Source organism: Varroa destructor, unplaced genomic scaffold, assembly GCF_002443255.2.
Source record: "Varroa destructor unplaced genomic scaffold, Vdes_3.0 BEIS01000007.1, whole genome shotgun sequence".
Classification (NCBI taxonomy): Eukaryota; Metazoa; Arthropoda; class Arachnida; order Mesostigmata; family Varroidae; genus Varroa; species Varroa destructor.
Genome location: NW_019211460.1, coordinates 9,595,880 through 9,622,760, shown reverse-complemented (window position 1 = coordinate 9,622,760; position 26,881 = coordinate 9,595,880). Strand labels below are relative to the sequence as shown.

The 26,881-nt window shown below is 42.0% G+C and overlaps 2 protein-coding genes across 33 annotated transcripts in view; one reads left to right on the top strand and one right to left on the bottom strand.

Moving 5' to 3' along the window:
* LOC147754286 (uncharacterized) overlaps positions 1 to 26,881 on the bottom strand; it is a 120,624-nt gene that overhangs the window by 12,231 nt on the left and 81,512 nt on the right. For 2 of the 24 annotated variants that reach the window (XM_086974120.1, XM_086974116.1), the window contains exon 2: positions 2,980 to 3,002. The exons of 20 other annotated variants lie outside the window; for them this stretch is intronic. In XM_086974120.1, coding sequence (XP_086830246.1) covers positions 2,980 to 3,002 — 23 coding nt within the window. Of the gene's footprint in view, positions 1 to 2,916; positions 3,003 to 5,262; positions 5,447 to 26,881 lie in introns of those variants that run through there. 2 more of the 24 variants (XR_015316433.1, XM_086974119.1) reach the window with 2 other exon arrangements.
* Positions 1,060 to 26,881, top strand: LOC111253832 (uncharacterized). 9 transcript variants are annotated; one of them, XM_086974106.1, is made up of 7 exons: positions 1,060 to 1,670; positions 19,445 to 19,700; positions 20,022 to 20,235; positions 20,474 to 20,664; positions 21,481 to 21,700; positions 21,983 to 22,465; positions 23,678 to 26,881. In XM_086974106.1, exons 3-7 carry the CDS (start codon positions 20,223 to 20,225, stop codon positions 23,878 to 23,880), a joined length of 1,110 nt encoding a protein of 369 aa, XP_086830232.1. In that variant the 5' UTR covers positions 1,060 to 1,670; positions 19,445 to 19,700; positions 20,022 to 20,222; the 3' UTR covers positions 23,881 to 26,881. The 9 variants fall into 9 exon arrangements, with proteins under 9 accessions (XP_086830232.1, XP_086830236.1, XP_086830233.1 ...); XM_086974110.1 differs by having other exon boundaries at positions 20,022 to 20,301; XM_086974107.1 differs by lacking the exon at positions 19,445 to 19,700.

The window sequence follows — 26,881 nt, the reverse complement described above, 5'->3', positions numbered from 1 at the left end:
ATTTTATAGTTTATCTGTCTATAATTTGACCGATTTATTCTGAAGTGCGCGCATTTTCCTACGTTTTTCCGCTGGCACTTCACCGACAAACAATTAACGAAATTGATAATATCCCTAACGCTCAGTACTATGATGGCATACGTCACTTCAATGAACGGGAAATTTGGTTGATATATCGTTCTTCTACTGAGCCTGAGGTATGAGGCTGAACTGATAAGGCAAGCCATCTGAAATGTTCATGGTATAAATTTTCACATACGTACAATGTACACGACAATCAGCGTTAAGCGTCAATAGCTATAACAACCGGTAGGCAAAATTTATTGCCACATCAATGACATCTATGAATATCTTTCATTAAACGAATGCTCATCTCAGCACAACGCAGACGTATGCTAGATGCTCAAAAACACCAACACCGCTACTTGCTATCCTTTTACTTAGATTTACAAAAGAAATGCCCCATCCATTTCGGCTATCGTGCCCCTAATGACTACCGCTACCTGTATCCGCCTATGTACAGTAATGTCTTGTTAAATAGCATCAATCAACACAGCATTTGTTGTTTTTGATGTTGAAAGGAATACACAATTACGAAAGGAGGCTAAGAAGTTTCCTTTTTACTTCTGTCAAATAGAAACCATCTATTTCTCTGCAGTCAGATACTTAAGGAGCCCATAGTAAATCACGTGTTACATCTAAAGCACTATATACACTAAGATCTTTGGCGCACAGTATACCTAAAGGGTGTAAAAATAAGGAAGATGTTGCGCGTCATTGAAGCTACATCGGAGCATCAACGATAGCTGAACAAGCCGGACACGTCTTCGGAGGATGCGAACCGGTTCTATTCCTTCGAGCACGCTTCATGTCTCTTGGAAATCTCAATGCACTCCTGGCATTGATGCGGATACGGATAAGGCCCTTTAGGACGTTTGATGAGCTGTTGGATGTCCCTTCCTCCGTAAGGCCCTTTCCAAGGAAAGGGTAAACTCGCCCGGGCGAATGCGCCTTTACCGAGGTTTCCATGCAGCTTTCACGCTCTTACATACTTCATCATTTGCACTAGATCCCCCTGCCCTACAGCTGGAATAGAGCCGGAAAGTGACTTTCCGATATCGGTGAGCCAAAACAGCGTGAAGCAGCCCGTCGGACATGGAACTGTTGTAACTTGGCTCCCGTTGCGAGAGCGCTATTGGAGTCACCCGTCATAATGGATCTAGGAGCGCTATTTGATTATGATTTATCTTCATTTGACGAAGCGCTTCTTTGAAACTGAGCGATTCCATTGTGTGAATTTGGACTAAATCACCAAAAAGCTTATTTCGCTATTGAACGACGCTGCATGTACTTGAATACGAAAGGCACTGAATATTGTTTCACTGCCTCCGGGAATGCCACGACGTACGGTAATGGCTATAAAACATGGCAGAGCCTTAATCAACAGCATGTTTCGATATGGTAGCGGCCGCGGCCTAAAGTGCAACGCGCCCAAGGAGGACCCGTAACTGTGAACTTTTGACCTCTATAGATCGTTATTGGGCGACGAGTGCGCTTAGATATGAACGTCGCAAGGATGCGTTCTCGGTGTACTACTCGATTTATCGTTTTAAGGCCTATGGCTTTATTTATGATACTGTATCAGATCGTATTTGTATCTGCATTAATCGGTAAGTTGCCCAAATAAAGCAAGGCTTTCCCTTTTAACTCAATTAGAAAAAAGCCTGCGATGTTTTTTATCGGTTGTGTAAGTAAACGAAAGTTGCACTAAATGTATCTATAGCCGTCATCTAATACGTTAGTAAAACGATGTACCAGCAGTTTACGGGCGGGATAGCGTAGTCCGTGTAGATCTGAAAATACTTCTGGAGCCTATCAACTTCTTATGTTTATGTTTGCATAATTAAACTCTAGCGATCCTATTTTTGCCGTTCGTTACAGCAGCCTTGACGGTAGATAGAGACCAACAGCAGAGAATCAAGTGGGGATCGTAGTTACTACATAGCTAGTATCTCAGAAACCTCAGCATAAGAATCTGAGGCTTATGGCCTCAGATCCATTCGATGCTAAAAAATCCTACCTAGCAGCCCTAATGCTTAAATTTACGAAGCTTCCTGATTACAGAAAGCAAGAATGTTTACGTCTTTCCATTTTCCACGTAATTCATGCCTGCACATCGTGAACCTTGCCGAATCGTACTCTTGTATTCAGTGCAATATTTCTATCACAATTAAAATGAAGTTTGTTTTAGCAGTCGGTTATCCGCGGGAAGCACGCCTGTGTGCAGTGTTAGGATCGCATCGATCGACACGGAAATGTTAAAGCGATATCCATGTGTCAGTTTCCAGTGCGCTACGTAAACAGAACTAGATTATCTCGAGCTCGAGTCTGGGCAGTCAAGTAACAAAGGCACGATTCCATCTCTAGATGACTCTTTTGGCAGTCGCTACATCTCATCTTTCCGCCATGTTCGGGCTTGATGAAATTTTATTTCTAATAAAGCGTACAATCGGAACGCTTGTACAATGCTTTTGTTCCGAGCGCTTCTTCGCCAGGGTCTAGCGTACCAGTTATGCGGAGAATTTCCTACTGGAAGCAAACTTTTGTGCCCATAAGATACAAGGCTGCTTTACAATTCCAAATAAGAAAAACCTCATGTGAGGAAATAGCTTTTCGATGACCACATAATGGACCTATCTAGTTTGATTTGTGGATCCTTTGATGGTTTAGATGGCACCTTAAAACCGAATGATTAATATGCGGCATCGTCTATTCACGTTGCCAGCCATATATGAACGCGTACAGTTAACGGTGACAGAAGGGAAAATCGTACATACACCTGTACTATCTCTACAGGTATTCGAATAGTATTAAGTATCAGATGCTTCATTAAGCGCTCGAATATTGTATACATACGTAATAAGATCGATATTGCATTGTTTGCGGCCTTAATGTTTCTTATAGATTACACGAACATACACATTCGACGTATCCTTCTGCATCTGTAAAACAGCCGTGTACGTGCGTTATAAATTTATTATCCAATAAAGGTTACCATAGGATATGTTACTACTTAGCAACGATAAAACGAATGCAACATGGTTGATACATATTTGTAACAGCAGAGCAATTCCTCTGGCAAGGGTTTAGGTTACCGCAAATGTTCAGACTTTCTTCTCGCTGGATCTCTCTTCTTTTTCTTTCTCCAACTTTCAAAAGAAAATTGCAACCCCAGAAAGGAGCCCGCAATTGTATGGTCCTCCAGTCTCTCGGAAACTCTTTTGAATGATCTGCTTTAAAGAAACTGCTCTTGGCAGCTATGATATAGTATTCGATGGGGGTAGAGAATAGATGGTAACAAGAACTTCCGCGAATCCTGATACTCCTCACCATTCAGCCACTAGCTGGTCTATCGAGTCTTGCTGCGGTGTCAAGCTGCCGTTAGCGCGCTGAATACGGAGGAGCGGGTAGATGCAGGCTTGTGAAAGTGGGAAAAGGAGCACCACAGTGTGTTGGAGGGCTGCACCGACTATGATGACATATTCGGTAAAAGCCGCCCCCTCGACCAAAGCAATGCAGGGTTGTTCCTCTCGGACGTTTCTCTAGATCTACGTCCTGGTTGCCCTGCCCCTAATTCACCCTATAAATCTCCCGCGCACTTCCATCCAGCGTGACAGGCGCCAGTCTCTAGGCTGCCATCAGTACCGTTACCTAAGGCTACCTATTCGCAGCTTCCAATGCCAGGTTCTCACTATCAGTGGGGCGTTTCAGTCACAAGTGGAACAGTTTCTTCACCATTTAACCCCGCAGCGTACTTTCAACGTCTAGCCCATAAGCGCCGCAGTGAAGACCCTTATTTTTCCTATATCCTTTTCGCAAACGTAAATTCTAAACTGTACTATACTAAGAAGCCAGATACATATACGACACACAATGTTTTTTTCTCCATTTAATCAGTCTCCCTCCACTCCTTTCCGAATGACTGTATTTATATTACTATATATATAGAAGTAAGTGCTTGCCACACAAATAAACCTCTGCCATATGTTCAAGGCGACCATACAGTCCCTTTCTATTCCCTCAAAGTGGGCCTTCCTCCACAGACGTTTCGGCATCATCAGATTATTTTTTTCGTAGATAGCATTTAATCTAGGTTCTTCACTGGTTTGTGCGTCCGTGCAAATGGCTACGACAGCTCATCCTTCAGCACTACTTATACACGTATACTTGCAGTGTAAATCCTTCCCAGACTCGTGCTTGCTTTGCCTCCTAATTATTTATGCGTTTTCGCATTGTATTGCTGTTCCGCACTTTACTATCACAGAGTAATGGCAATAGCAGCATCAGTCTGTCAAGCATTCATTCCCGGCAGTGTCTTCGTTAAGCAGGCTGGGCATGACGGAAAAGGGTGGTGAGGAAACCTAAATAATTTAATGTCAACCGCACTGAAATCAACCTTCCAGCGGAACGGACAACACTGTCAAGGTATTTTGGAGATGGGAAGGGGTGTCGGCGTACCCGAATTCTCTGTTCGGTAGTACCGTATGTAGGACGTCAAGAGCTCGGTGATCCTAACTACGCCTGTCATTGTTTAATCCGAGTATGACGCAACCTGATTTGGAAAGAGGGTAGGGCCAGCTACCTGGAAAAACAGGAGATAATAGGAGAAGATGCAAACGTGTTACTGCGAGCGTGTAAATAGTATCTGTGTGATGTGCGGACCAAAGTAGCTTAAGTCGAATGGATAGTCGTTCTGGTAATAATAATAATAACATACGTTCGCTGTTATAACTAGCACATGAGATTACACGAAAGAACAGCGCTACTGAAGCTTTCCTGGTTGTGTGAAGCAGACTTCGGAATTCTAGCGGTCTATCAACCATAAAACGAAGAGGATTTTTTCTACAAGGCCGTTCGTACGTTCTAGCTTCGCTTCCAGCTTCTCTTTCGCCGCTTGCTTTCTTCCAGATCATCGGTTCTTTATACCGAGAAAGAGAAGCATGAACTGGTAATGCTGCGAATACATAATTGCCAAGACAAAAGTGTAAGCTCTAATGATCTCCTAGCTGGTAGACGTTCGAACTGTGCATACACACACGTAGAGGCAAGCAGCTTGCACTCATACACTCCCACTAGCTACCGAGGCTGAGTCCGCGCGCCTCATTGTAGAAGTGGTCAACCTGAACAAAAACAAGCATTAGCTTCTTCTACATACTGCATAAGCGAACCTTCACCCATTACACGTGCATGTATGTATATTACCCTCTAACTCGTTGTTACAGCTGTTCCGGTCGCTGTTGTTGGCCATCCCAACAACCATCGCTACTGCTGTTGTTGTTGTCGATGTTGTTAGCACAGCTCGTGTCGTGCCCACAGCTGCCGTTGCCGTTAGAGGTATATGCCGTTATTTCCGCCGCGTCATTTTGTTTCGTTAGTGAGAAACCCGGCTGCGACTGTTGCAGTCACTGTCAAAGCAAAGAGGGGAAGCTGTGAATGGTGCTAATGTACTTGGTACGAGCGAAGAGCAAAGCTGTTGCTAGGGCAACGCAGAGTACACGTTTGGCTTCGCTAACGAGCCACGGCTTAAACAATTCATCGAGAAACAGCCAGATATGGCAGACAGGAACGATAGTTACTAGAGATCTGCTAATTGCCGTATTCAATTCCCCATCGACTATGTAGGGCAAGCAGCGCCGACTTGCAAACCCCTTCTCAGACCGACTCTGGTTCGCTTGAACCTTCGCGTTCTGCGCTTGTTTTTCGTTATTTCCTCTTGCAACCAGCCGCAAATCAATGAAGTTCATCATCTATATAATGAATATACGAAAAATAGTGTGTATGTATGTATGTATGTATCTATGAGTGTCCGTAGACATATCTGTAGAAGTAGGCCTCAGTTACTAGCGTCAAACGGATTTCTATGAAGAGACAATTTAAAGGGATCATAAAAAAGTACTATATTGCCCTTTTGATCCTTCTGTCTTAGTTGGAAAGTAGGAGCGCTCGCAGATTCTCAGCAACAAGAGGGGACAACAGCTCTTTCAATTACAACTTAAACGTTGAAAACTGCTGATATGGTTTTTTAGGGCGCAGTCTTCAAGCTGATAGTAGGAAAAGTATACATCAGCTCCATTTAGCTGGGTCATCACCGCTGTCGTCGTCATAAGCCAGGAAGCGCTACTGAGGTTTATAGAGGTGTGTTATAAACCAACATCAGTAAATATACGCTCGGCATAAATGTTTTGTTTTAGTAAGGAAATGTGAACAAACGCGATTCAGGCACGAAGGTGGGGGGGGGGGGGGGGTATACTACATGGCCAATCAGTGATAAAGTTTGTGAAATTTATGGGATCAACAGCAACGATTACCACTTGAGGCACCCAATAATCCAGTAATAGGCGACCTGTATCAGACTATAGTTGAATGTTTGTGCATGGCTTCTTTCATACACTCATACTTTAACAGAACTACGCCGCCTGCAACAATTTTTCCTCAAGGTGCTTCGGCACATGTTCCTGACTTTGAATTTGAAAGGCTGTCAAGAGTAGTCTCATGTTAGCTGTGGAATAGCCTTTCATTATGTGTGGTAATAAGGAAATAAATTATATTTATGCTTTTATTTTATGTCCACTTTAGACCAATACATAAGATTAACCGTTATTACAAAAGTGGATCTTAATGAAAATGAAACTCTTAATCGATGTTTTAGCGTAATAAAAGTACAAGGTCTGTCTACTTGGTTGTTTAGATCGTATAATTTTAATCACAAACCTTAATTATTAAGTTACACCCAATATCAGCCAAAGCTGTAACTGTTGCTATTTCTAAGCCGAAAACAGTTTTTCCCTAATCTGTGATTCCGGATCGCTTCCACAGACAAAAACAAATATTGAACTACAGCCCGATTACGAAAGGCACCGCAGATCAGCTGCTTTAGAACCAGGCCAGGGCTGAAGGTAGCCTTAAAATCGGAGCTTCGATTAAAGGAAAATCACTAAACAGAATACAGTCAGTGTTATAATTTAAAGCAGGAGTTACGACAGTTAACACGATTTTTGCCGATTATACACCACGAAAACATTAGATCGCCTGCCAAATAGGTGATACCGAAGAAATATATTTAAATAGTTTACCTAATGGTATAACATGCATACTCATTACTTCAGTAATATTAGAAACCACTCAGAATACAGAACTCAAACGAAGTACCTTCACTTGCTCTCAACTGAATTCTCACCGCTCTAGGCAGGCTGTTCGCGGTATTTACGACACTTATCAGCTTTGCAGTATATCACATCACTTTTGTATGTATCATCCGAACCTAACGTACCCTTATCAGACTGCGCAGCGAGGACGATATATAGAAGGTTATTATATTATGCAAGAAACAGTTCCACGGTTAGATTACGAAGCATTGTCTTTAAAATGTCGCCTATGAGCTCTTCAAGGCGCTTATGCATGTGTGTGTGTGTATGGCCTAACAGTGACAAGTGTACTCGCTAGAAGTATTTGTCCTTAGGTCCTAAGGCACTCCAATCAGTTCTCTCTGGAATCTAGTTTTCTGTAAGTGGAAAAGTGTTCGTTTTGATAATGACACTTCACTCACTTGTTAAGGTAGGAAAAATAAAAGGCGGCAGCAAGGTATGCTGAGTCTTTCGGCGCGTCAAACTACGTTGTACTCCTGGGTATTGGCAGACGGCCCATAGAAAGCGGTGTACCACTGCGGATGCATAATGGTACGTATGTAATATCTCTGAATTGTTTGCTACAAAGAGCGTAGCGTATTCGATTGGGGCTGTCACAGCTACAGCCAGCCCGGCTTGCCTGAGCCAATATCCCAAATAAAGGAATAACCGATGCGCCTACTATCGATAAAAACGATACATGAAATAAAAGAAAAAGCTGCCGAGGCCAAACTTCAGGAACGTCCTATACGATTATTATATCACCCAGAAAACTTCCTAGCCAGAGTATCACTGCTGTCCACGCAACAACGAAGACATGCAATCTGGGTAATATGCAGTTTTCGTCGGCAAGTGCTTTCGTGGCCGACAGAAAGCATCTGATCAGCTTAAAACGAAGGGGAAAATAAGCGAAGAATAGTAGAACGAGAGGAGCTTTCTCGCTGTTTAAAATTAACATTGTTAGTGTTATTAACATAGTGACAATATAGAAGATCGCCTATTAAAATTGACATGAGTACAGAATCAAGTAGCGTGTTAGATAACAAATTAGAAAAACAAAGACTTTTACAACCAAACCGCGCTGAGACTTGAAAACCTCATATCAATATCCTTCATATTCCCACTAGGATTAAAACATAGCTTTTTTCAAATATCCTATTGAAGTCCACTCTCGTTTCCCTATTACATGGCGATGCTTTAGCAGAATCGCTTGTTGCCAGCAAATGAAGCCCAGTAACTTCATGCATATACAGAACTATTGCCGATATTGCTTATAGATCAACGCCGATTGGCACCAACAAAATCTACATATCGCCAAACCGTAATTCCCAAGTAGAATCATCTGCACCGCTTATATTTGTACATATTATTATTAAAAGCGTTATTATTCCACCGAAGTATACGCCACTTAAAATTTGACCTGATCTTTATTTGAACGCTGTGGACTAGCCAAGATAGTGTGGGGGGGGGGGGGGACTCGACCCGAAAAACAAGCGGGCACAACGTTCGATCACCGAATGTAAAGTCGGTTTCATACTTTCATCTTTAAATATGGAGACACGATCGAGCGATGATGACATGAGATTGGTAGGTCTAACATACAAGCCAAGACTGATAACGCGCAGCTTCCAGTAATACATCTCGTCTGCCTCAATGGCCTGAAACGCTATGGCCTACAGAGCTATAGCGATATATATTTAATTACCAGCAAATAATATGAGGCCCAAACATTTAACTGGCACATAAACAGAAACTAACAAAGCAGTGCTACCTTTTACTTTATCTAAAAACAGCAAAGACTTTTAACTTATATGAACTAAATATAATGTAGGCGAAAGATACTGTATCTCTCTGTAAGTAGGCACGTCTATATATATATATGGACGTGCTTTGCATAGGCTTGTTGGGCAGACACCGTCCATTTCGCCGTTTCGTGCCTTCGTCCTTAATCTTCTATACTCAACAAGCCTACATGTATCAACTCGTACGTATCGGTCCTTGTCACAGTAATGCCATTTCAGCCAAAACAGCATACCACAATCGCCTATTTCGAGTTTTCGGTATGTTGTGTGTCAAGCGCGGGGTACGATCTGACTAAACTTGAGTCCCGGTTATTAACATTATCGTTGGCAAAAACGAAGCATAATGAAGTCCGAACACTTAATATGAGGTATTATGAGGTGACATCATCACTTAGTATCTGACAGTCGAGTAAACATTAGGCTTTTTGCAGTTTTGCGGGGAAAAATAACAGATTAATTAGGTAAAGAAGGTTCAGTCGAAACCCTTTATAACAAAATCTAATGAAATAAAGTGGGGGTGTCGAATATAGTCAAAATTATCTTAAGTTATGAACATACAACCTTGTAAAAACGCAAAGATCGTTGACGATGAAAGATGCAGAAAATCCTTCTTTACATTTTACATACTTTAATGGACATTTTCGGCTCAGCCTTCAAAACCAAATTATTTTCAATATATTTTTTAGACACAGGCATATGTAACCTTTGGAGAATAATAGGTGATTACCGCTTTAAAATAATATGAAACTACAACACCTTGACTACAGAGTGTAATATCTTTAAAATATACAAACATCAGTTATAAGTTCTCAGCGACTTACACCAACTTATAGACGTATGCGACGGTAAACAGGTCGACTAATACGTTTAAGTTTGAAAATGGCACATAAAGACTGTCAATATGCTAGCACAAAATCTATCAAAATTAATTTTTCACGAACGAAAATTGTCAAGTGACATTTATTCGTGACGATATTTGTTTTCATTGTTACGTCGTTTTTTTCCCTTGAGAGATTTTCAGAATTGCTTTGAGCCTGTTTGGGCCTACCAAATTATACATATGCGATTATACCATACCCAAGTGAAAAAGTTGGATGGACAGTGTCAATGGCAAATGTAAACATAGCGTTTCAATGGATTGTCTGCCACGATACATACTAATGCCTCTGCGTTACGCCTTAACTCAATTGGGTACAAAGCCTCACCGTTTTTGCATTACGTACGTGTGTACCTCTATAAACATATGATTTGAAGTTGCAACACTGACGCTGCATTTGCAACTTATTGTGTGGTCATACAGTACATATTATCCACTCTCATTCACAAAAACGATAGGCCTCTTGACGTGCCTGCGTCTATACTTCCGCTGTGGCGTATCTTTGATAGGCAGCTTTAATCAATTCTGTTGGATGTGTTTACAAGAACTCTAACCAGTGTGCTATTGCTCGCGTAACAGCAACGGCTGCAGAAGTGGGGAAATAGTGAAGTCTCTAGTGGGAGAGAGGTTCGATAGAAGACAAGAAATCTAGGAATATGCCAAATAACCTGATCATCGATTAATGATTACGGACAGCCTCTTTGTAGGGGGGGGGGGGGTGCATCGAAGGGAAAAATTCGAGGTAGAATTATAGGGTTACCGGTATATTAGTAAGCCCTGAGCTATGCACAGCAGAAGTTAGTTTCTGGAATGACCGTTACACCAGCCCTAAAATCTTTCTCTACGGCTTCCGAAGTCGAGGCTGATAAAAAGCCAACGACTTGGACCCTGATACCGCCTAACAGTCGAGAGTGCCTCGTTTGTGAGACCAGTCGTTGCAACACCCGCTTAAATTATCGTAGTACCCAAAAGCAGCAGCAAATCATGTTGAAGTTTTGATTATTCCCACCTCTGCATCCGGCCATGCTTTCATTGCAATGAAAGGCCATAGGACTATGCGCGTCGGGAAAGCGCATAGGAATATGTAGTTGTTGCTTTTAGATAAAGCCGGCTATCGTTATTTCAGCAGAGTAACTATTTCCAGCAAAGACGTCATTACTATCTATAACAGCGTCCAAAGCACAGGGCAAACATATTTAAAAATAATTATTGCGCATATAATTTCCCCGATAAATTCACGTAATAGCTTCACTGATAGAATATTAGCGGCTTCAAATGAGACGGATGCTAAAGATGAGACGTCTTGAATTTCGACGTCTTCTGTCCAGTCACGTTAGCGAGCCTGGCATAAAGTAGAATGTCAACACGGAGATCTAGTAGTATTTTCCCATGGGCGCCTTCTTTAGACTACAGATTATCATGTTCTGTTTGTATTCTACGTCATGCCGTTATTGAAGATCTTGTCGAAGTACCTGCAAGGTGTCCTTCGTATAGACTCACGCTTTAGATCTGCTAAATCTACTGTTGCGAAAAGGACCTCTCGTACGTTTCTCAAACTGTAAGTGACTGCAGACTACTTAAGCTATTGAAATTTTCTTGAAGCTGTTGGGCTGCTGAAGATAGACTAATATAGCTATTTTTTATACCTAACGAAAAATGTCTGACTCTCAAAACTGATGTCAATCTTATCGCTACGAGCGCCTCTTTAAACGATACAAGAAACCGACAGTCACAGAAGAGGGCGGCTACATCCTAAGCAAGACTCATTGCGTGCAGCAATCTCTACTCCATAGTAAATGCGTGTAACAATGAGTTCTGCGTAGACAATAACGGCTGGACGAATCTCATAGTCGCGCTTGTATCATGTCGTTGCGCGAATGGATTCAATATGGGATTCGATTGGGCCTCAAATGTTTCTTGCCATATTAAGCTTATCTATTTCTCTCTTTGACTTTCTTCGTACTTTCGGTGCTTGGGATGAAACGTGCTTATTCTAAATACACGTTACTGCCAATTACTGCCAAGTACTGTAGGCAATTTTGCCCCGTTGCATGGTATTTACAAGGTGCAAAACGTATTACAAAGTTGAAATAGATACAGCATATGATACAATGTCAAATCTATTTAGATAACATGTATATAATGGATGGATTGCATAATAGAACAAAATAGGACTAAATGACAAGCGTGATGCCGTGACACTCCATACAAAAAGTGTTTTTTTTCTTTCCTTTTAAATCGGGTATTTTCATTGCGTGCATAAGCTAAGGTTACAACGTGCACGTACTGAATCAGCTTCAGCTCGAGCGGAATGAACTATCGGTTTCATTGTGAAGACGTGCAAAGCCGCTTTATTTGGTTATTTCGTGGGCTAGGCGTCTGTTGAATTATAGGCATGTCCATAAAGGCACTTGACTAATCTATCAATATTAGCATGTAGCTACGTATTTACGTAGCTGGCCAGGTGAGCGTACCGCAACAGGCCTATATTTATATAGTAGTTGAGAAGGACCAACAGTTTACTCGTCGGATCATCTATCTCCAAGTAAACATAGCGCATATCTGTGGCTTATACGACCCTACGCAGACACGGACTACCTGCTTAAAACTGCTCTAACATTGCTCGAAGGCATCCTCTCTCAAAACAGAAATTTCCCTAGCAGAAAAGCTTCAACAAATATCTGATAAACTCGCTTTCACGAAAGGCTATTTGACACATTTTGTATAATTTCTATAGAAAATGTAAAATGTATGGAAAAAATAATCCAGCACAAGACAGTATTGTCTGTACTAGAAATATGTGCTACTAGCTGTTTCTACATAAACACACAACAAGATGACGTACGGTTATTACGACCAAAAAATAGATGTTTTTCAAGGAATATGCCTAAAGCCGATTATTTCATTTCTTAGCATGAACAACAAATACCATCTTTCGCAGAGAGAAGTTTGCCTCTTTTGATATTGGTGACCTATTGATTTTTTTCGCGCTATAAACAACGAAACTTGTTGCCTTAGATTGATGTATTTGCCTCCTTCAAGCTAAATCCTACTAACCAACGGGATGTTTTGCTCTACGTGATCAAAGCAGATAGGTATCGTGTGAATTTGATAGAATTTGTGATGGACTAAGATTGATTCATTCAAGCAGTTTGTTCTCATTCTGTGAGACGTTTTAGTCATTGTCCCTGCAGCTACCCTCACTCTTCAATAAGAGTCTTTATAAAACAGTTGAACCCCATTTGCTGTCCACCGCTTCGCAGCAACTAAAACACCTTCATTCGCTTCCATCCGCAATACGACCAGAACAAGGAACCACTAGGCACATGATTTCATACTGCAGTAATGTTCCTACCATCTATCTGATCGAGCATACGGCCTTTCTCTAAATGTCCTCTGCGTTCATTGCTGCAAATCGAATGAGCTAGCCAATTTGGTTTCCCAGAGCGCAACTATCATCGCGAGGCCTGCGGATAGTCCGTACTAGATATAAGTGCCAGTGGATAACGTTCGGTCACATCGATAATAGTTGTAGCAATGTGTTATGATACGGTTCGCTAGCAGATGCTGGCGGTCGTCCGATTTCTAAGTCGGCACGGGTCCTATCTGTTACTGGTAGTCGAGGTCTGCGATTACCAAGTCCGATCCAAACTAGACTCCGTGACAAACAGCGGCGTAACTGGCAGGCCATGCTGCTTTTTTATACCCGGGCTTTATACATCACCATAGATGAGACGCACAGCGTAGTGCACCCGGGCAAAAACCATCCGGCCTGAACACAAACATCAGGGAACGGGAACATTCTTCCAACATGAATGGCGCCAGCTGCATTGATTAGTCTTTATTCTGGTATAAAGAAGAAACAGAATAGAATGGAAAGGGTGAATGCTGGAAATGTTCGAAAAAAATGCGACGGCTTTTTAGGGTACTTTAGGACTGCCTTGCGACCGGTGTACATGACTTGCGGTCGGGGTGACGGTGGTGGACAGATTGGCAATGGCCTATTAGTTCCGTTAAGGGAAAGTAGTTCTGCTTAGGGAAAACGCGGATGGGAACGGACGAATCTATAGCGATGGTACGAAAGCAGGACGCAACTAGAGGAAAGAGGCCATTGTGGACGGATCAAACGTGGGTGGTCGACGCGTAGGCGGGCTTCAGCGGCGATGCGGCCGCCGCTTCCGGACGCGGACCAATGAGTTAACTATGTGTGGGCTAAGGTGGTGGTGTTGATGGCGGTCATCGATCATGCCACTAGTACAGCTAAAGCCTACGCGGTGTCAAAGAGCAACGCCGAACGGTAATGGACAGCATCAATCAAACAGACTGTAAAAGGGTAAAAGCGAAGCCACGGCAAGAGTCGTGAAACCGTCCTATCCTTCACGCAATAAACGATAAGAGCGTATCCAGAGCTTTCTCTTTACCGCCGAAGTTATGGGTTTAAAAGGCAAGCATTACCTTGTCTAAAAGATATCGTTTGCCGCCGTCGGAGTATTTTGGTTTTGTTGGCTACGTTGTAATAAAATGATAAAACCGCGTCAATAACTGTAGTTTATTTTAGAACGCTCTGATTAGTGCAGATCCCGGACGAATGATACAAGAGCAGACACAGAAAAGCTAATTAATACAGAAGCTTCATAAGAACCATACTAAATCGCAGTAGCTATTATGCGACAAAAGCCGATAATGTTCATCGTTTTCCCGAATCTTTCTGCACTCTGCCCTCTAGTGTTGGCGTCGAAAGATGGCTTGAAGGAAAATCCATCATTTAAGAGGCAAATAACCTTAGGTCTTGAACCTAATTAATAATTCCTCACAATAATTTAACGAAACACACAAGTCGTCGTTGCTAACTAAAACAGTTAGTTATTATATCCCCAATATTGAGTTTTAGGAAAGCTTTTATATTGTTGTATCCCCGTGCTGGTGCCGCAGTAGCATGTCCTGTACAGAAGACAAATAGATAAGCAGCTTAACGTTAGGCAGCTATTGGGGACTTCGAAGGTAACTTGTCGTCTCTCGGGACTGTTTCATGACGTTGCGGACAGAGGGCCAAAGACAAGAACGCTGATGCACGCTAGCGCTCCCTTGATATTATAAATAAAAGAAAAAAAAAAAGAAGAAAACTACAAGAAACGATACTTTATGAATGGTATAGATACAGATTTCGTCCATCTAGAATTGACATACTCACTACTATGGCAATGCAAACTTCAGGTATGACCCGTCAATATTACCGAGGAAGTGTTCTGCACCTGGCGATGTGCCGTCGAAGTATATATTTTAAATCTACAAAGGGAAAATACAAAGCGTAGTTTCTTGCTGTCAGAGTTCAAAGCTTTGCACGATGTAGCGAACACTGTGACTCCATAAAGAAAAAAAAAATAGGATAGAACACGTTCAATATTTTCTGAAAATTTCGTTGTTGTTGTTACAGCGACGATAAATTGTGCGTTTTTTTTTTTTTTTTTCTTTGCTAACAAATATCAAGGAAAGGCAAAACAGCTTCGACGCTCCCCCCCCCCCGCCCTCCCGGTTTTCATCAGCGCTTACATAATCTTTTTCTATGCCTTCATCATTTTAACGTCCTGCCTTTACCTAGAGCTATATGGCCTGCTGAAAAGCACTACTGCGTTTACTATAATATTAACAGTTGATTCTGTCCTGTATACAAACTGTTACCATCACGTGATTCATTTTTTGGGAGCCGAGTAAAACGACTATCAGGGGCCACATTTCGAATTATGAGGTAAGAAAATAGCTGGTAGTCTGGGCAGCGACATGAAATAGAGACGGGGCACCAACTTCAGCCGGCGCAGTGTGAGAAGGGTAGGTTTTTCGCAGCCGAACGAATGCGCATAGAGTATGCTCTGTCCTTACCAAAATACGCTTCGAAGTTTCTACATAGTTCAAAAACCTCTGAGAAACAAGGCGTCCGTACGGAAATAGCGTGTGTAGAACGTAAGGAATCTCGATTATGCGGCACGCATCCCACAATGCGTCCTCCCAACTAGTGTCCTGGCATGGATTGGGTATTTGGGATATATATATATATAATAGTATTCAACAATAAAAGTGTCAAGAGAGACGATCTACAGTAATTCAAATGTAGTTAAAAAGAACTTTGCAAATTCGCCGCAGAAGAGCAAAAGTAATTTTTCATAAAAGCATAAGTGAGAGGGGCCAGGTTTACCAGGATACGGCGTACTCAGTTAACTTGGTACAATTCAGATGTCAGACTTGATCATCCAAGGAAGTATGAATTAAAAACTACTACGATTTGAACTACCGAGAGTTTGTGTATACATCGTCACCACAGCAAATGTGGTGGATACACTGAGAGATTAATGAAGTGTAGAGACGGCTTCTTAAGGGTGACTTATAAATAAATAAATAAAAAAAAAAAAGACCTAAATAAAATGAGGATGATTCCCTATGATACCAATACGTACTGGCATTAGTTGCAACGTTTAGTATCGAGGTATCTGATCTATAGTGCAAATTAACGCGGGTATATTCCGTGGAACATGTTTGAAGCATCACAGAACCATCAACCGTAAACGATTACAATGCCATGTATATATATATATATATATATATTTGGCCATTAATAGGTGCTATTATTACTCTATAACATATATGAACATACTATAGGTAAAAACATTATTATAGTACCGCTCACAAAATATGTGGCTATAATATGTTTATCAAATGTAAATGGCATCGCTTAAACAAGAAGTTAACACAAACTAAATAGGAAAATATTTTATGTTATGACATTTTCCATTACCAGTAGATTAATCGTAGGTGATATGTATATGAAGTTTGGCCTACGTACATTATAGTTCAGTTTAGCTAAATTTATATTCTATATGTGTGGTAAGTATAAATGGAAATACTGACCCACGGACGAAATTATGTGTTTGGACCACTTCTTCAACCCAAATGGCTGATTTGTGGCTCATTTATGCCGCACGCAGATAGACCTGCTGTACTTCACTGCTGGAAATCTAGCGACGTCTATCTGCGTCCCTACAGCTGTCTCATCGATTTTTGATCGTTTTCATTGTTCATTCGAGCATACCATTTTTTTACAGACTTATTGCAAATAAACCCCAAAAATAACCCAACTCACTATACTCTAATATAGTATTAAACTTTCAATGGTGCACTTGGTAAGCGAATCGGATCGACTACGTGGGCTCTCCTCTAAAATGAACAACCAGTTACAGCCCATAAGGCACAAACGAGCCCATATGCTTGGTCCGAAAAATTGGGTAACTAATGCCAGTGTTACGTAATAATCAAATAGCTTATTTAGAACTACAAGCATTCGAGCAAAAAGTGCATTGCGTACGCTTTTAGATAGGAATCTGCTAAATACTTGTCCATCCTTCATGCTGCTATCCATAATCAGTTATCATATTGAAAAAATTAATATTAAAAAAAAAAGATGCGCTGTTATTTTGTAAACAGAGGTGACAAGTAAGCCATATTAATATGTGGCATAATTTAATAAGCAAAAAGCAGTCTATCTAAAGTCCTCAGACTTTACGATGAATTAAATATACAATAGACATGGCCGCAAAGCTGCGTGCCATTCAGGCATTTAAGTTCCGTTGTTTTTGTTGCAAAAGCTTTTACAGACAATTTTCTACACAGGAAGCACGGCCGAGGATAGTGCCTTTTTGCTGATGTCACCAGATTTGCTTTGATTTTCTATGTCTGTTTTTTTTTTTTTGTTTGAATCGTCTAATTCGAATCGTCATTGCCACAGGCCTCTTTTGAACTTCTAGCAGCTTGCAGAAAGATCTTGCCATGTGAAGAATCATGTAGACTCCTTTGTTCTCGTTTGGTCTTGAAAACGCTTCCCGCTAGACACGACATGGGTAACATATCGTTGCAGGAACAACAGTAGCTACGAGTAGCGTCGCTTTTCCTTGACCTCATGCCTGACGGCACTCTCATCCGGGGCCTTTTAAAAGAAAAAAGCAAGGCCGAGGGACGAGACAGGTGCTGCATCATGTTCACTCAGCACATTTTTAAATTGTTACGACAGGGAAAGTTGGCAAGAGCCATTTGAACGGTGTATAGCGACAATGAGAACCTCTTCCACGAATGCAAATTATAAACATAAACCAAAGTTTTTTTCACTACGAAATAAAGTTGACTTATCTAAAGTACGTGTCCTGTAAATGTTACCATGCAAGCAATTCAACAGAGCCAAAAAGGCCGACTGTTTCTTAACCGCTTTCTAGAAGGCACAATTAATGGAGAAGGCTAAACTCATCATCACGATTCGAGTAATTTTTTGCTCTAATTTTTTGCTGTAATTTTTTGATTCCACCCACGTATCTCCGCTTGGGGAACTTGATAATATTTTTAATTGCGTTCACTTGATGAACATACCGTTTTCTCGTCTTAACCTTGGAATATGCGCTTTCTTTTTGGTCATTTTCCTCAGCTTCCTCAGGCACACAAAAGAAACTGATGCAATTTTTCAATAGTAAGGCTTTAAGCACGGACGCTTCTTACTTAGAGACGCTTACATATCGTGTCAATAGGTTCATGGAGCGGTAATAATGGTCAAGAAGTGCTGGCATAAAATGATCGATATACTATTGTAAATTGGATGATAAAAGAAAAAGAAAATGGACGGTGACGGAAAAAAGCACACAACTGAGAGACGAAAAAACTGTGAATGAGATCTTCTTTAGGAATACGCGCACATGTTCAAAAATACACCGAAACTTGTATTATGAGTGGCGTGCCATGTCGTTGCCCCAATGTAAGCCGTACAGACAATCATATATCTAAGGCGGCTGCTGCTGCAGCTGTAATGTCAAGGCGGTACAGTACAGCGCCATAAGCAAGCCGAAAAGCCGCTTTCCGTTCTTTTTGGCGGTTGACCTAACTAACACTGGTCCTGCCGTGCTCCGCCCCATGCCATTCTATACCCGTTCTGTCACGCTGTTGGCCAGAGGTCGTCCGCATCACTGGCTCACTTTGTCGCGTCCTCTGAACGCTGTCGCTCGCACGGTTGCACTGTCATCCATGGTAGCCGCAGTTGCCGAGTGTCATAACCATGATGTATCCCGTCCCATCTCCTGGTAGCGTAGCTGCCGTTGTCGTCATTGGCTTTCATAACTCGGCAGTTCCGTACTGTCTTGCTAGCTTAGCTGGCGATTCGGTCCGCCGACAATCGGTGTTTTGCTTCTACAAGGCACTGATTGCCTGCTGGTTATCCCCGTCCCTGATCCCTTTTATAGCATTCTCTCATTCCTCCTTTCTATCTCGCCCCCTGTTTCTTGTTTGCAAGCTCCGCAGTACTAAAAAGGAGAAAAGTTTCTCTATGAGGAAGTTCGCATTATGATCATCAGACTTCTTCCACATGAGGTTGCGCAGAAACCCAACGTAATGCTGTCTGTTTTCCCGGTTCTATGTCATCTTCCTACTCTCGACAACGCATTACTAATCGCTTGTTGGCACGAGGCGGGGCTTCGTGCTAGCCATTTCGTTCTTGCCATCTCAGCTCACAGTTATCTTCTGCGTTCTTTTCATCCTGTATGTGTTCCGATTTCTAGGTGCTATAACCTATGCGTATTGCAAGTCCTGAGAGAAACGGCGCCGTCATGAGCGCGCCGTCTCCGCTGTTCATTCTAACGTCGCAGTCGTCATCGGTTGGGCGACCGGCCGGCCAGCGTCATCCATAATAGACTTTAGCCAGCAGGCCCGAAGTCTACCCTGCCATTGAACAAATAGAGCAGTCAATAGGCTTCGTGCCACATTGGCACAGAGGGCGGCCTGGAAGGGGAAAAAGGGAACGATAAAGAACAGCGGGTATGAAGTAAGCTTCTGCTTGTTCGAAGAGTCTGTGCGAATATTTTTACTGGGCCTTGCTTCGTGTAGTGATGTTTGAGGTGGTGCAATGTAGTAGTAGACGACAAATAATAGCAACAAACAGAAAGGTAATGCGCCTTATCAGCTCTTCCGTTTATCAGTGATAAGGAGCGTTAAATGCGCGCGCTGGTTCTGCTTCTCTGCGTCATAATAATAACTTGTTATTATTATATTTTAAACTATATAACAGTTACTCCTAGCCCATTTCCCTATTAGTTTCGCTGCCCTGTTGGCCCATCCCGTCTTCTTTCTTTTCTGCAGTAGGTTGCCATCAATCGCAGTTGCTCGTACCGTCTTCTAATCGGGCTGCGCATAGTCAACTTACCAACCATTACAACACGCAAGAGAGAAAGGCCGAAGCCAGACAAATGCTTCCACCGATTGACAAGGAAAGCTTCATTGAAAAGCCATTTAGCTTGTTCGTTACCAGGCGACAGCCGTGGATAGCCCGTAACACATCGCATGATCGGCGGTGGTAATGATGCTCTCTTCTAGCGATTTCCGCTCCAATTTGGTCTTTTCGGGCCGTTGACCGTAAAAGGTTGTTTTTCGGCTATTTATATTGTGCACCTCATTGCTATTAATCACGCTTCGGGTGCAAACGTTCATATTGCAAACGAACATGGAGACACGTGCTTAAAGTGCTCTATAAATCTGCTCAAGTTAACTATTGTGGACTTATTACCGTACTATTAACAGATACTCACTTCCAGGATGGACCAATTCAACAAATTACGATCATAACGTGCTTACACCAGGAATTGTCAAGACGTACCGGCGACTTCCATCGTACTTTATCAAAATGCTACCACATTTTGACAACAGCACAGCTTCAGAGGTTGTTGCCAACACTGGAAAAGACGTTTTTTTGCCTTGTAGTGTTCGTCACCTCGGTGACAGGACGGTAAGTACATTAGTTAATAAATTCTCACGAGGAGCCAAATAACATAAAAATAACGTCAGCTTTGTTAGAAATCACAACAAAACTAGCACTTATTAAAAGTAAATAGCTAAGCAGAGCCTGACATTGTCCCATTTTGGAAGAGCAGATGCTCGACACCTGGCACCTTTACTCACCCCCCAGCTGATTCATCGCTGATGGTAAGAGTTCACGTGCACGCTGGTTAAAGACTGATGTAGGCCAAAACTTTGTAGAGCATTCGTGTCATTAATAGGAGAGCGCAACGGTCAACGAAACTCCCACGCTTTCCACAGCTGGAACCTTTCGAAGAGCAGAGATTTCACGGAGTAAGGGAAAGGCAGTTGTCGTTGTCTCAGCTACACTATCATTTGCAAGAGTAATATCTTCGCAGTATGTATCATTTGTAGTGCACCAGTGTTGACTTTAACTTGGTGTTATTATTACAGAGTCAGATACACAAGCTCTGAAATTCATTAGAGGTGAAGTGGTTTAGAGACGTGCGAAGTGCGGTGCGCGGAAGCCGCGTATGTCCACAGATGCGCTTCAAACATTCCCTTCTGTTATCTGCATTGTACAAACGGTACGCACGGAATAAAGCCTCTCCCTATACAGTCGGTCTAAGACTTCTTAGTCGACCCGTCGAACTCTCGCAAGAAAAGAAGGATTGTTGTCGGCAGGAAGCAATGGTGGATAGCTCCTATTACTGGTGCTAACCGTATTCTAACATTATCTTGATTTGAGTATTTATTTACTACGTATTACACACTTTGTCTTGTTTTTTACCTATGTCACAAGTAGGTATCCTGGATCCGAAGACTTTCTTCTGGCACACTCAACGTTCTCACCGTTGGCCGGCACACGTATACAATGGAGTCACGGGTTCAGTCTGCTCATATCGATAATTTCGAGTCGTGGAACTTACAAATTCGAGACGTCCGTCCTGAGGATGCCGGCGTCTACGAATGCCAGGTCAGCACGACGCCAAAGATCAGTCGATTTGTCACGCTTCGGGTAGTTGGTAGGTGTTAACACTGAGTATCGGCGTAGTTATAATAGTATTCAAGCGAAAAGCCCATTAAACACAGTAGCGGCACGTAAAGCTTTTGTTATATTTTATTATTTGATGCGTGTTTTTGACGCATCTTCATGCTTATATTACGTCTAGAAGTGCTATTCACTAGACGGCGCTTACCTTTATCTGCAACCGGGTGAAAAATTATTCAACTACAATAGAAAATTCTTCTTGGTTTGTCAAACGGTCTTCGTGCAAACTAATCGGGATGCGCCATCTTGTTCAAAGCACTCAACTGGTTTTTGATAATGTCATGTACAGAAAGCCGGGCTACAATCATCGGTGGTCCTTTATTGTATGTGAACGGAGGGTCTGTGCTACGGTTAACTTGTCTCGTGGACGGTGCATTATCGTCAGTGTTACTCGCCACACCCGCGCCAACCAGTTCATTGTCGTCATCAACAACATCATCGTCACCCTTCACGTCGTCAAGGTCATCAGGGCAAACTGAGTTTATATTCTGGTCCCGCAACGGCAAATTGCTCAATTACGATCAGGATCAACGACAAAAGGTTACCGTTATGCTACCACCCTCAGCTAAAACTGACCAGATCAGCGGCACTAAAGAGGTCAACCAAGCTGACTCTGAAAGACGCCGGCTCGAAAGTCGCCTCGAAATCTTCTCCGTGGGTCCCGCTGATTCTGGTAATTACACTTGTCAGCCATCGCACTCAGGACCAGATGTCATACAGGTGTTTGTGATAGTTAATAGTGAGTATCCATCAATAAATACCTAATGTCTAATACTCGATAACCTTGTTAGTAAGGCATGTGAAACTACCCCATAGCATTTTAATGATTTATCTAGAGCTTAAACAAGATTATGAAATGGATATCACGTATATATAATAAGACAAACACAGATCCACAAATGTTCGCCACCTTTAGTGCGAGGTTCTATCGCACGTTCTCACTTCGAAGTATTTAAGGTTCCTAAAGAAAATATGCCCCTGCTTTGTTTACGAATGCCGCCATGAAGGGTGGTCAGTAGAAAGGAAATGGAAAATATTAAAATGTTAATGAATATTGGCAATTTCCTTTGCAATGGATCCCAACGATGGCTTCCACTCCATGACTTGATCACGATGAATCCAATGAATTAGAGAGATGGGATGCGTTAAAACTTTTACGTGTCAATATTTCTTTGTATAAATTGATTGTCATATAAAAAAGACGCTTGAGCTTCTTCACTTTTGTAAGATACATACCAAAAATCCCGTATTCCTACCACTAAGGCGATCCTTGAAGTATTGATCCTTTCTTTTTTATATTATCTTATCTTTTGATAAGGAATTAAGGCCAATTATAAGTCGCACATGGCAAACCATTTTGCACATATCTTTCTCGTCATATACATATATATATATATATATATATATATATATATATATATATATATATATATATATTCAATTTAAAAAACAGATATCACTTGAGTGGGTTTTCGTTAGACAAGATTGTGCCATAGAAGCCATAGATCAAAGATGGAAGCTAATCTCCGACGAATCAACTTGCCTTAAGCAGCTGCGGTAACAACGATCACTAGAATAGTCGAAGTTGCTCAGTCAGTAGGCTGGCTGAAAGAATGCGACGGATGGTCGCACCGCTAGAGCTGGGATTGTCCTAAAACGGAAAAACGGAAGCAGCTGTGGGGTGCTTTGGCCTCATGTGGCGCTTTTGGGGCTGGCAGACGGACCATCCGGTGGTCGTCATGGCTGACATAGATACCCGTTTATCAGTATTTGGGGTGCGAGGTTGTATATACACCGTGGAGAGGCTGTTCTTCGCTGGGTTGTGTGAGCGAGCAAAAAGAAACGAAAGGGAGATGCTGTATCTTGCTTACAGCTATATGAGTCTACCGCTGTCTATGTGCATCTGAGTACTCATCCACAAGTCTCTGTACGCCTCACATTTACATTGTAGATGACTCGCCAGCAGCAATGCAGGACAGCGTGATGGGAATTGCCTCGGGAAGCGGTAACGTCGATGGCGTTGAAGGGTCGCAGTTTTCCATAAGTACTGCAGTTGCTGGTCCGTCTAGCCGGCAAGACTGTAAGGCATCGCGACGTCACATCTGGCTGATAGCTCTCGTGGTAGCCGCAGCACTGTTGCTTGTGAAACGGTGACTTCGACGCTAAACGACACCCGGAGAACAGTACCATTTCTACGAATGTGAAGGTTTTAAACGCCAAACCGCCGGCAAAGAAAAAGAGAACTTTTCGTTTTCAAGCTTGTGTTGTCATCGACGTCGTCGCCTCAGAAATATCACGCGTCAACAGGGATGAGGCAGGCCACCGTATCATCGAATACGATCATTGCGGGGGTTTCATTATGATGGTTATGCTCGCGAGTCGAATCTTTCTCTCGACTCGATGCTATTCCCTGATACAGCATTGATTTGAGTAAGGTCATCATTCTGCAGCTGACAAACCTCGATTGTCGGAAAATGAAGCTCTCGATAAGATAGTAGAATCAAGAAGAAATGTAAGAAACGTTCACGTTGCAACAACGGAAGCCAACTATAATAAAATACGTATGACGTACATTAATTGTTAACAATGTGATATAGCAGCACATTTACCCAGGTATAGTGAAGCTGACGTATGGAATCGAATAGCTTTTGCCAATGGTAACGGGTCATAACGAGTCATTTCCATAGTGCGAGAATGATGTCCGAGGACATTTTAAGGTCCATCGTATAGTAATGAATAGTGAAAACGTCGTCATGTAACCATATACATTTCGATAGTGTGAAAAATGTGAAGGTATTTAGAGAACCTTAATTGGTACATGTAATAATACTCAACATTATCATGTTGAGTTAATTGAGCTTCAGTATCTATAAGACGTTTACTGTAATGGTTATATAGAGAATACGAGCGAGCGTTCATTTGCGGCGTATGTTCGAAGTTAGACAGAGGAAGTTGTGTTGGCATTATATATTACGTGAGCAAGGTCGAACTTGCTGTAAAATCGAACTGTACATATAAATTGTATGATAATTTGGTAGCTTGCGTACAGCTCTAAAAAAAGACTACATTTGCCTTTCGTTCCTTGTATTATTTCATCATAATGCGTAGCTTTGGACAGTTAAAACATTTGTATAAGTAAAATAATAATGATTATTATTCCAAGATAGACAAGATATATTTAGTCTAATTATCCTTTAAGAATTTTTCGTTTGGCATCCGATACGATTGTCAGTAGGCTGCCAGAGCTGTGATATCCGTCATAAAATCGCAGTAAGTCATCATTTCCCCGTCGGGTAGTCACGACCCACGATGAGGCCAACCATATGCGCAATCATCCCCCTGCGTCACCTGCCCCACACATTATTTCATGCGGACGTACTAACATCTGCCCTTACAAAGCATATTTTGCTAGGCCGTTTGGGCTGTTCGCGACATAGCAAGCTAAACAGAAATCGCAGAAATGGCTATTGTTCGCCATGAGCGTGACTTAAGTTACGTAGATGGCACACGCGGTTTATGTACAAACGCTTGGCTGGCCGATTAGTTTTACCAAATATATATGCTCTAGTATCTGGTACTAGTGTACTTTTTAGTTACGAGTATACGAACTAGGCGGAATTCGGGGTCGTAACACGCTTGTCTCCAGAAAGTTCCCCGACAAACTACAAACGACCAAACCCTGTGCCACCAATCGACATGATCATCGCAACGTCAAGAACGGGCTAACTGTCTTCGGCTTAAGCTCCTTACTTATTACGACGAGCGAGTGAGATGGCCAGTGGTAAACACCTGTCCTAAGTCATCATTGCGAGCGTTTGTTAGTTATGGTTAGCTAGCTGTACACGCGGTCCTGCAGACGACGCTGTCCGCTCAAAGCAGCCATTGGATACAATGGCCGTGCTATTTAGGCTGCAAACCTGCTTGAAGCATTCCTTTCAGAGTCGTAAGCGGCTTACTGTCACATGTGTACGTGGATGACTTTAGGCCGTTATATGACCAGCATTGTTGAATTAACGCTTTACGCCCGACACATCATCGCATATTGACGGCCAGAGGTAGTTAGTTTCAAGCAGTGTGAAGGCAGCGGTAGGCTTCGCCTTTTTAGCATTCGTTGCAGACAAAATACGTCGAATCGATGAAGCCTTGGGTCGATATCAACTTCAATTAACAAAAAATTCACGTTTGGCCATTTTCAAGTACAGCTGTAAGAATACATCCTTTACAACTGTTACTAACAACTAGTTTAATGCACTTTATAGCAATAAGCCATCAGCAAGCTTTCCATCTGCCTGCCATGTTTTAATTATATGGGTAACCGAGTCTGGAAATAGCCGATATGTCTGGGTCAATATCGATCACTGAGGATTTACCATTAATTAATCATGCAGCTATGTGGTCAACCTAACCGATTGCGGACCTGCAAGTTTTCAGCCGACGATGAAGATAAACCTTTTCGAAGGTGCACCATGCCCGGTGCTTATGAACATTTCTTCAGCGTTAACGCACGGGTAACAATCTGTGATCACTATTTTATTTGCTCGGCCAAGTAAACGTCTTGTGCTGAACGAGAGTAGGCTTAGGTGTTTTGACGTCGTTGAATTAATGAACATGTCGCATTGCTCAGACAGGTACGAAAAGAGTCAAAACCTAGAATAATCCGCTAAAGCTTTTGGGAGTTGTTATTTTTCCCTCTTCCTCTATAACTTATTGCCATCGAAAGCAAATGTTTATCTTCCAAACATAGTGGGAAAACTGCATTTAAACTGAATGTTTACGTATGTCGTCTCAAGCACCGATAGGCGTAATCAATTATCTACGGCGGCTTGAATGGTACCACCGCACCATATGCGCTATTTATTGTGTAAGATTTAGGGACGCTTATTAAAGAAGATTTTGTTGCAGCTGTGTGGAAAAGAAGACATCGTGGTAATAAATCATCATAACATTGTATATGTTAAAAGTGAAAGAACAGTTAGCCTATAGAAGAAAATGAATGGAATATTCTATCTAATCAGATACCAAAGAGGTTTAAGCAATGCTTATTGATAGATACAACAGCGACTAGACAAGCAGCTATAAATAACTGAACCATAAGTGAATGCTTATCGCTGTCTGTTCGCGGGCTCAATAAAGATCTTTAGCGATATTACTGAAA